General features: G+C 61.6%; 1 protein-coding gene across 1 annotated transcript; it reads left to right on the top strand.

Moving 5' to 3' along the window:
* The first annotated feature begins 207 nt into the window (after positions 1-207).
* On the top strand, positions 208-8,349 carry LOC146766505 (uncharacterized). The gene is made up of 15 exons (XM_085588385.1): positions 208-536; positions 671-906; positions 2,935-3,125; positions 3,567-4,019; positions 4,455-4,513; positions 5,113-5,267; positions 5,693-5,796; positions 5,921-5,979; positions 6,225-6,361; positions 6,442-6,566; positions 6,695-6,753; positions 7,075-7,229; positions 7,599-7,705; positions 7,820-7,933; positions 8,127-8,349. Exons 1-15 carry the CDS (start codon positions 208-210, stop codon positions 8,169-8,171), a joined length of 2,328 nt encoding a protein of 775 aa, XP_085444511.1. The 3' UTR covers positions 8,172-8,349.
* Positions 8,350-10,395: the final 2,046 nt, after the last annotated feature.

The raw sequence follows: 10,395 nt of genomic DNA, 5'->3' as shown, positions 1-10,395 counted from the left end.
TCCACCAAGTCTGCAGCTCCCGAGCTCCTCCCAGGCGGGCAAAAGCCCAGCCGGAGCCTTCCCGTGGACCAAGCCAGCTGCTTTTTAAGGCAGTATCCCTCTGGAACGCACGCACCAAGCCACGGCTTGTCTGCGATTAAAGCCGAAACCCCCCTCCCGCCAAGGAATATTCACTTTTATGTAAAAAACCCACAACTTCAGGGAGCCATGGGCAGTCACCAGAAGGGCTCCGGGGCTGCGTCCCCTTCTACTCGGGGGATTCAAACCCCTCCAGAAGGCATCGATCCCGTTCCGGCCCATCGATGTCACTCACATCCCACGCTGGCCACGGTCACGGCTGGGACTCGCAGGCCCCCGCCAGAACACGAGCTGTGGATGTGGCAGGGCTGGGTGGCCGTGGCCACCTCTGTCCTTCTGTCCCCTCCGCACAGCCGCGGCCACCGCATCAGTGCGGGCAACACTCCGGCGACCCCCAGAATCAACCTCTCGCAGGAGCTGGAGCGCGCTCGGGCTGCGAATCAGCCGCAGGATCCCAGGTGTCCATAAATGGGTAAAACCCCGGGATCCGGAGCCTGGAACCCGTTTTTGCTGGCACGGCCCGAGGAGAAGCAGACGATCCCGAGGGAGGCGTGCAGGGGTCCCGCCCTGCTCGGGGCTTGCACCCGCCGAGGGAGCCCAAGGCGAGCGCGGCGCTGGCCGGGGGTGGCCCCGCCGCGCTGCCCCCGCATCCTCCGCTCCAGCGCGGCTCCTGCGGGACGCGCATCCCTCCGGGCCCGCACTCACCTGCGGCTGCGGCGCGGCGCCTCCCCCGGCGCATCGCTGCGGGCTCGGCTGGGGGCTCGGCGCGGACGGGGGAACGGGGGGCGCTGCCCCTGCTCGGCCGGCAGCCCGCCTTGTGCGGAGGAAGTGGGAGGAGAAGGAGGGCGTCAGGTCGTGTTCTGACTCTGTCTTGTCAGTGTTGTTTTGAATTACTTCATTTTTTATTTTGTTTTTCTTCTCTAATTAAGAACTGCTATTTCTACGCCTGTATCTTTGCCTGAAAGCCCCTTAATTTCAAAATTATAACAATTCCCAGAGAAGGGGTTTACATTCTCTATTTCAAGGGGAGCCCCTGGCTTCCTCAGCAGGCTCATGTCTTTTCAAAACGAGACGCCGGCTAAGAGCCTGGGAAGAGGGTGCTGGTGGGAGTCTGAGCATCAGAAACTGGGCAGGAGAGTCTGGGGTGCTCAGGGATGCAGCCTGGGCTGACCCAGTGGGGCCCCTGAGTCCCTCCCCCTCCAGGCACAGAACCTGCCTGATCCCAAAGGCCAAGTGCTGCAATCCACCTCTGTCAGCCCCAGCCAGGGCAGCCCAGCAGGTGAGCACTGCCACAACCTCACAAACAGGGAATTTTGGGGAGCAGCAGCAGGGTTTGGGGATCATCCTGCCCAGAGGGACAGGCCCAGCCCCTCCTGCTGCTGCTGAGTGCTGCAGGAGGAGCAGAGGGAAGCTGAGACCCCTCCAGCTGCACCTGGGAGAGTGCAGAGGAGTTTGTGTGTTAATTGGGAACAGCTGGAACGGAGCCACATCCTCCTCCTGGGAATCCAGATAAAAGGCAGGGTTTGGGTGGGCCGTGGTGATCTCTTCTGCAGGGGTGCAGCCAGGTGAGGGGTGCTGCCGGGTGAGGGGTGCTGCCGGGTGAGGGGTGCTGCCGGGTGAGGGGTGCTGCCGGGTGAGGGGTGCTGCTGGGTGAGGGGTGCTGCTGGTCCTGGCCCTCCTTGGGGAGGTTTCTGGGGGCCGGGTGTGTGTTTGGGGCAGGGAATGAGGCCATGTCTGAGCCCAGGGCTGGTTCCATCCCTGTGCTGCCCTGGGAACTTCCCAGGAGGTGCTGAGGCTTGGCACAGGCGTTCCTGAGCCGGGAGGCTGCTGGGGAGCAGGAGGGGGTTTAATAAGGAGCTCTGGGGATGGGGAGCTTGGGAAGGGGCCGGGCACCGGGATGTGGGAGCTGCAGAGCCCCACTCTAAATCTGCTGCTGTCCCTCTCCACAGCTGAGCTCTGGCCGTGGCCCTGCCAGGATGAGCCGAGGGGTTGGGGCACCGAGCCCCCCGGCCGCTGCTGCTGCCCCGCGGGCAGGAACGCTGCTCCGAGCGGAGAGGGAAGGGGCTGCGGGCACAGCCCCGTGTCCTGCTGCCCGCGGGGCTGTCCCTGCCCGCAGGCTGCGGTGCGGAGCCTTCCTGCTGCTGGCCGTGTGCGTGTGTGCCACTGCTGTCCCCTGCGGCCGGGGCGCTGCGGCTGCTGTCCCCGGGGGTGCCCCGGGCTCCTCGGCCTCCCGGCGAGGGGCGGGGGACAGTCTGGGGACAGCTCGGGGGCACCTCCTCTCCTCGGGCTGCCTCCCGGGGCTCCCGGGAGTTGTGGCCCCTGGGACAGGCGCCGGGGGACGGAGCCTGGGGCCAGGGTCTGCGGCCACACGGACACCTCGGAGCTCCCTGCAGCGGCAGCCCGGCCCTGGGCGCAGGGAAGGGCTCAGGCCGGGCACAGCAGTGCCCGTCGGGCTGTCCCTCGCACAGAGGCCTGGCAGAAGGGAGCCTGCTGCCCCGGCCGGGCTCTGCCAGCCCGAGGGTGTCCCCAGTCCTGGCTCCTGGCGCAGAGCAGGACCGGGCTCACCTGGTGCCACACGGATGCCAGCAGTGACTTCAGCTGCTGGCCTGGGGCAGCGAGCGGGCACAGCCGGGCCCCAGAGCCCACCAAGGGGCTCTGAGGCCACCTCCAGAGCTTGGAGTGAGGTGGCTGCTGGGGTCCCTGCCACCTCCCGGGCACGGCTGCAGCCTCCTTCCCTCCCCACAGCTGCCCCCGGCCCCTCTGCAGGGGCTGCAGTGACCCGGGGGGCACCCAGCCCAGTGCTGCCGCTCCGAGGGGCAGCTGCAGGGTCTCGGGTCCCACCCGGTGTCCCCACAGGGACCCTGACGGGTGCTGGCTCCTGGAGCCCCAGCACGGCAGAGCAGGAGGTGGCCTCTGCTCTGCCCAGGCAAGGGACACCCAGCTCGGCCGGGCTGAGCCCTGGCACGGTGGGGGTGCCCCCTGCCCTGACCCCGGAGGGGCTCTGGGGCACTGCTGGCACTGCCCTGCCTGGCCCAGCTGCTCCCTCGGTGGGTGCTCTGCTGGCCCAGGTTCCAGGAAATGGCTCTGGACTCCTGGGTGCTGTCCTGGCATCACTTCCTACCCCTGCCACAGCTCCTGGTGCCCACAATCAGCATGGGCTGCCTTCCTCCCTGCCCACGGTGGCCTCTGGGGCTCCTGCTGTCCCCTCGGGGACACAGAGTGAGTGGCCTTCTCCCCCTGCACAGCCAGTGTCCCCTGCAGCCTCCCCAGCACAGCCCAGGGCTCCCAGCCCTGCAGGTACCACCGTGCTTGGGATGAGCTCCACAGCCCCTGGTGCCATCGCAGAGCTTGGGCAGAGGGCTCTGATGGGAGGATCCAGGCCCAGCAAGCCCGGGACAGCACCCGTGGGCCCCGTTCCCACTGCAGCAGGACCTGCAGGGCCCGGCCCTGCCAGCCCAGGCTCTGTGCCTCCCCCCTGCTCCCCACAGCCAGCTCTGCAGCGTGGCCCTGAGCCTGGGCACCACCCTGCCACCCGCAGCAGCGTGACATCTCCATCCTGCCCGCCGGCTTCTCCTGGGGCTGGGCGTGTGGCCAGCTCCCTGCTCAGCTCCCAGAGCCTGGCAGTGCCCACAGGAGCTGCCCTCGATGCCCACGTCGTGTCCAGTGGCCCCAGCGCTTCCCAGCACTCCTGCCCAGCCACGGAGCCTCTCCCTGCAGCCAGCAGAGCGGCCTCCAGCCCGGCGGAGCTGCTGAGCGAGGGCCGAGCTGGCTCCACAGGGATGGAAGCCCCTGCACCCCACCCCTCCAGCCGCCCCCTGCCCGCAGCGCCTGTGCACGTGCTGCCCCTGCGATTCCGGCTGCTGGGCATCGCTTACGCCCCGGCTCTGGGCAGCAGGAACTCCCTGAGCTACCGGCAGCTGGAGGCAGATGTGACACTGATGGTGGGTGCTGCAGGTGCTGGGACACTTTTGGCACTTTGGGCTGCGGGGTGGTGCCCGGCCCTGCTGGGGGAGTCGCCCGTGTGCTGCAGCAGCCCTTGTGTGGGTGTTGCCCACCTGGGCATGGTGGAGGTGGGTGTCCCCCTGGCACTGCTCTGCTGGAGATGGTCTGAGGTGGGACTGGGCTCCCCTCACCTCTGGCAGCCCCCAGGGCCATGGCACATGGTACTATTGCCAGGCTGCTGTGGCTGCTCTGGGTGTCCCAGCTCATCCCTGGCATTCCCAGTGGGCTGGCACTCCCTGGGGTGCCTGGGTGCCCTCCCCGGGCAGGCTGAGCTGACTTCCCTCAGTTTATTGTCCCCTCTTTGTCCATGTCCCCTTCACAGGGGGAGCTTGGGAAACCTTCCCAATTCATTACCAGCTGCTTCTCCCTTCCAGCTCAAGCAGATGCTGTCCAGCTACCAGAGCTTCCTGCAGGCCAATGTCCTCGAGTTCCTGTGAGTGTGCAGCTGCTCTGGGGGCTGGGTTCTGAAGCAGCAGTGGCCTGAGGGAGCCACCCTGGCCCTAAGGGAGTCCTGTGTGGAAGAGCAACTGGTTACACTTCACTTTGACAGAGACTCTGTTCTCTTGGGAAAGGTGCATGCCCGAGGAATGGCTGCAGACACAAACAGCACGTGTCAATGTTGTTCCTTTGCTCCCACAAGGCTGGGAGGTGGATGTTGGAGGGAATGGCTGATAAGGGCAGCAACCTCTGCTCTAAGCAATGTTTGTTGGTGTAGGCTGTTTTGGCTTTCCTCCTGGGTGTTCCTGGGACTTTCTTCAACCTTTCCCATAGCAGAAATATAAATACTGGAGTGTGTGTAATAAAGATGGATCCTGCTGGGAGAAGCAGTGGTCTCTGTTTCTGTCCAAGCTGCTGCAGGTGTGGCTTGGAGGGAAGGGTTATCCAGGGAAATGCTGCAGACAGGTCATTGTGAGGGGCTGCACTCCCTCAGTGTGTCATCCTCCCAAGGGATCCCTGTCTGAGTTCCTGGATAAAAGCACCTGAGAAAAAAGAGGCATTAGGTGTGCTGCCACTGTCTCTTCTCCCTGCCAGGAATGGCTCCGTGGTGGTGCGAGGGGAGGTTCTGTTCCGGGGGGATGCTCCTGCTCCCACCAGCTCCCACCTCATCCGCACAGTCGTCACAGAGGCCAGCAAGGGCAGGAGCATCTTCAGCTGGCAGCTGGAGCCCCAGTCTGTCCAGTCGGGTGGTAAGTCCTGAAGCTCTTCCCACAGCAGGGCTGCTGCTGCCAAGCACCCTCCTCGTGCCTCCCTCAAAGCCCAAACCCACGCAGTTTGGGTTCCAGGCTTTTCCTTCCCTGACATCCCTTCTCCTGGCCTCTGTGAAAGCGGTGTGAGGGTGTCAAGGGTGGTGGAGTGCACATCTGGAGCAGCTGGGCCTGTGTGGGCCACGGCTTCTGCTGGGCTCCCTGGCCTCCCCTCTCTGCCCCGGCTCTCCTGTGCTGGGAAATGCCACATCCCAACCCCTTCCCACATCCAAAGGGATTCCTCCTGGCTCAGTGCCCTGCTGCTTCCTGCCCTTGGTGCGTGGCCAGGGATGAGCCCAAGGCTGAGCAGTATGTGCCAAGGGAGCTGGAGGAACAGGAATGAGCAGGACTCTTCCAAACTCCCTTAGGCTTCAGCCTGGAGAACCTGGAGCCCGAGAAGCTGTCCATCTCCCTCACTGGCTCCCAGCTTGGGCTGAGTGGGATGGATCCTCTGGAGAGGCTGGTCAGAGAGGTATGCCAGGCCTGGGGGGCTCCTCCCGAGGGTGCTGCTGGGGGAATGGGCACAGGCTGCCCGGGGCTGGAGTAACCTGTGCTAAACAGGGGAAGGTGTGAGCTGTTGTCTTCTCCCTGCCCAGGTAACTGCAGCTGTCAGTGCCCTCTACCACGTCAGGAGCTTCACCATCTCCCAGCTCAGGTATGGGATGCAGCCCCTCCTCTGCCAACCTCTTCATTTCCCTGCCTTCACTCTCTCCTGTGCCCTCTGCAGCTGATGAGCTGTGCTGCAAGGAGGGAGAGGATGGGAACAGCTGGGAGGGGATGTGCAGCTGGAGCAAAGTGTAACTGAGCACCTTGTGTGGCTCTCGGGGGAAAAGCAGCAGGAAAGGTGCTGGAGCTGGCCCCAACCCTCCTGCCTTGCTCAGAGCTCTTCTCTCCCCTCAGAGAGCTGGGTGGGAACACGGAGATCACTGGAGACCTCTACCTAGACACAGTTGTCCATGCTGACGTTGCGGAGGTTCTGGAAGCCCTGCCTGCGCTCTCGGGCCTCTCCCTGGACCTGAGCTCCCTCTCGGTGGAGGGTAAGGACAGTCCCTGGCTGTGCTGTGGGCAGGGTGGCTGCCAAATCTGCCCCACCAGCGCTTGTTCCTGGCTCCTTCAGGGTCCCAGCTGGATCTGCAAGTGTACCCTCTCTCCTTGGTGGTCACCAACAGACACTTCAGCCAGGAGCTCCAGGATCCGCTCTCTGCCGAGCACCACAATCTCTCCAGGGACCTTGGCCATGCGGTAGGAATGGGGCTGCTGGCAAGAGGGGATGCAGGTCCCCCCAGCTGGGTGAGAGGAAGAGGCACGGGGGGAAGAGGGGCTTATCTGGGGTGTCCAAAGAGCTGAGCTGAGCACAGCCTTTCTTCCAGGTGGCGAGAGCCCTGAGGGATTACCCCACCTTCCTGACAGCGATCATGAAAGGATTCCTGTGAGTGGGGCAGGGGTTCTTTCTGCTGGGCCAGGGAGGTCTCCCTTCAGATATCAGCCAGCAGCTCATGGCTGACAGCTGCAGGTTTTGGCTGCAGAAGGGTTTGCAGAGGAAGCTGAGGTCAAGCATGAAGCCATTGGAGCAGTGGTGATGTGCTGCACCTCCAGGGATGTCCCTTCCTTCCCAGGGCTCCCTGAGTGCAGAGATCTCTTCCTATTGAGCAAAACCCCCTGGGAGGAGGCTGGCAGTGCCCACCCCATGCCTCTGTGGGGTTATGGTGGGACTGGCAGCTGCTGGAGCTCCTCCCAACCCTGTCTGCAGGCCTGGCTCCTTGATCTGCCATGGGAAGGTGATCTTCCGTCACCCCGCTCCCACCAGCGTGGAGGTTCTGGAGACACTTGTGCGCTCGGTCGGGCCAATGCAGGCTCTGGCTGGCTCTGACATCCAGGTGGATCCACACTCTCTGTCTGTGGGAGGTGAGCTCCCCTCTGGGCCGTGGTTCTGTGAGCTCCACAGGCCCCAGGCCTCCACTGTGAGCAGAGCAGATCCACAGCTGAGCCCATCCTGGTCCCTGCTGTGCAGAGAGGCTCTGCTGTCTTGGCTGGCGTGCTGAGCAGAAAGTGAAATTGCAGCAGCAGCTGTGCCCTGGCCCTCTGCATAGCCTGGGGCAGTGGGGCTGGAGACCTTCTGCTGCAGGACTGGTGTGGGATGGGAGGAAAGGGCATGGAGGGCGTGGAGCGGGTGTTCTGCAATCCCCTGTGTTTGTCCTGGAGCAGAGGGGGTGGCTGGCACCCTGTGGGGCAGAGCTGGCTGCCCTGGGCTCTAAAAGCTGTGCTCTGCTCCAGAGGACACCCTGGACCCTCCCAGGCCCCAGCCGGGCTTCCCAGCCTACGGAGTGGCCGTCGTGGCCATCGGTGGCCTCTGCATCATCGCTGCGCCCGTCGTGCTCGTGGTGAGGGCAAGTTCTGTCTGCTGGGCTGCACCAGCAGCCGGGGCCTTGGGTGGGGTGGGCTGAGGGGCTCTGTGGGGCCAGGTAGGGCTGCAGCCCCTGTGCTCTCCTCCCCAGTGCCTGGGGACCAAGAGGCTGGGCTGGCAGGATGGAAGAGCCCTTTGGCACAGGAGAGACCCTGGAGTGGGGATCCAGACGTTGGACATGGATAACCAGGGCTTCTGGACAGAGGTGAGAGGCCTTTGCAGTCCTTGGAATTTCTGCTGTGCCTGGGAGCTGCTGTTTCTGCAGCTCACAGGTTCTTCTGTTCCCTGCTGATGATCTCTGGGGCTGGAGAAACCTGGGGGGAGCTGTGGAGGGAAGGGACCCTCATTCCTGCCTTCCCTGGAGCTGTTTAAAGTGACTTCTTCCCTGTCCCCTGCAGGACCCTGAGGATGGTCACTTTGAGTGGCAGAGCACTTCTGCCTGAGGAGAGAAGCAGCAGCAGCTGGGGGTGCTGGGAGAGGGGCTGTAGGTTGGGAGGAGATGCTGAGAAGCTCTCCCCGATCTTGTGGCTGCAGCTGCCAGGTGCTCCCTGAGCAGAATGCAGACCCAGGTGTCTAAAGGAATAATTTTGTATCTTAAATAAAGTGTTTGTAGACCGTGAATCCCAGTTGTGAAGGATGTGTGTTTGCTGAGGGCGTGCTGTTGAACCTCCCTCCCTCCTGGGCTCCCAGTACCACCACAGCCCTGTGCTGCTGCTCTAACTGGTGCCTGTGAGCTGGGCTTGGTCCTCTCCAGCCCTGGGCTAACAGCCCTAGTGCTAGGGAGTTAAAAAAGCAAGAATGTGCAGCCCAGCCCCACAGTCACTTTCCAGCTCCTCTGTCGTGGTTTGACACGGAAAGAGAATTTTTTCCGGAAGGAAGAGGTCAATTTGGATATTGACCAATGGAAGGTGGACACGCCTCTGAGAACACAGAGGGGTTAAAAGCAGAATTCCCAGGGAACTCGCTCTCTTTGGTTCCGGTCAGCGTGCAGTGGAAACCTCCCCTGCCCAGCCACGAGCTGGGTGGGGCAGGGGAAGGCCCATGGCCTGACTGAGGTAGGCCCAAGGGTGGTGGAAGGACTGGTACCGGGCTGGCCCCTGCAGATGGAAGGGTGGAAGGAATCTGGGATGTCTCAGTTCCCGCCCCCCCGCCCCAGAGGTTCTCTCCTGAGAGGGAGAGAGAAAAGAGACAGCGGCAGTTCTGTCAGCAATTCCACCGCGAGGAAGGAGGAGCAGGGGGAGCTGCAAGGTGCCCACTTGTGTGGGAGTTGCTGGATGTCCGGGCATCGAGCCATCCAGGGAGTTCGGACTTTTAACCCTTCCTTGAGAAATGAAAGCTTTGTGAATTTTCCTTTCCCCTCCTCGGTTTGAAAGAGAGGAAGAGGGACACCTTGGACCCTGGGATGTTAGAAGGAAGAATTCTAGATGGGAGGGGGATAAAGCGTGGCTTTTGGCTGGACTTTTCCGTGTTAGCCACAACCTGAACCAATCTTCTCCTCCAAGAGAGACTGTGTTTTGGGAGGATGCCAGTGAGTCAAGAGACCTGCTTCAGCTGGGAAAAGACAAGAGTGGAGTGAACAGAGAAAAGGTTGGGGGGTTTGTGGTGGCGCCCCCTTGTCCTGGAAAGGAAAGACAAGAGAAGATCTCTGTTCTTGAGCCCTCGGCCCCAGGGGAAATGGAAAAAATGGGGGGGACTGTGGTCCCAAACAATGAAAAACTGAACTGTTGTTTTCTCCCCTCTTGGCAGGGCATCCTTGAAAGGAAAAATCCTAAAGGCAGTGACCATCCATGCATTGTGGTGAGAGCACTGTGCATGGAAAGGAGAAGGGTCACCATGGCAAACTTTTCTCTAGGCGGTGCCATGTGTGACATGGAAACACAGGATGTGGAGCTGTGTTTCTTGGGGGGTCTGTGGCACAGGAAAGACTCTGTTCCCTCTAAGGGCTGAGTATCAATTGTCTGGAGGGTGGAAACATGATTGGGGTCCAGATTGTGTCTCACTGTGGTTTGTTGGAGTTGGGTGGTGGGGGGAGGAATGCTTTGCAAGGTTTTCATTTGATCTTTGTGTGTTTTTTTAGCTGTTTTCCTTTTTTTTTTCCTGTTGTAGTAGTAGCTTAATAAAGGTTTTTTGTTTTTTTTTCCCCTGTTATTAAGCTTAGGCCTGCTTTGCTCTGTTCTAGATTCCACTTCACAGCATTCAAGGGAGGGATCACATTTTCATGGGTGCGCTGGCATTGTGCCAGTGTCAAACCATGATATCCACTGTGCTTCTCCTTCCAGCACCCTGGGATTTATCTCAGATCCTGCTCTGGAGTGTTTGTTCCAGCCCTGCCCCTGCCCCACAGGGCTCCATGCCAGCTCCAGCCCCACAGCTCTGCCTGCAGCTCCTGCTGTGCCTGCTGAGTGCCCCAGAGCCTTTATTTCACATCTTTATTTCTCTGCTGCCTCTGCAGTCCCTATGCCAGCCTCACTGTCAGGAGCTCTCTTTTGCCTCTCCCCAACCGCAGTTTTTACTTCACCTCCAGCCCTGGTGTCTCTGTTTTGGGCAAGCCAAGGTCTTTTATTTCAGCTCTACCAGTAGGATTTCCCCCCCAGGTCAGCATCATGTCCCCACAATCTTTATAAATACCTCAATGAGTTCTCAGGTAATTTCGGAGGACTGCCCTGT

The sequence above is a fragment of the Lonchura striata genome, chromosome 10 (genome assembly GCF_050655825.1).
Source record: "Lonchura striata isolate lonStrDom1 chromosome 10, ASM5065582v1, whole genome shotgun sequence".
Taxonomy (NCBI): Eukaryota; Metazoa; Chordata; class Aves; order Passeriformes; family Estrildidae; genus Lonchura; species Lonchura striata.
The sequence above is the reverse complement of the archived record's forward strand: the minus strand, read 5'-3'. Positions and strand labels throughout refer to the sequence as shown.

Bases quoted from the DNA above. Each gene is read 5' to 3' on its own strand.
- LOC146766505 (XM_085588385.1), top strand. From the start codon at position 208: ATGGGCAGTCACCAGAAGGGCTCCGGGGCTGCGTCCCCTTCTACTCGG. The intron at 6,567-6,694 runs GTAGGAATGGGG...CCTTTCTTCCAG, and splicing joins CCAGGGACCTTGGCCATGCG to GTGGCGAGAGCCCTGAGGGA. The intron at 7,934-8,126 runs GTGAGAGGCCTT...TGTCCCCTGCAG, and splicing joins ACCAGGGCTTCTGGACAGAG to GACCCTGAGGATGGTCACTT.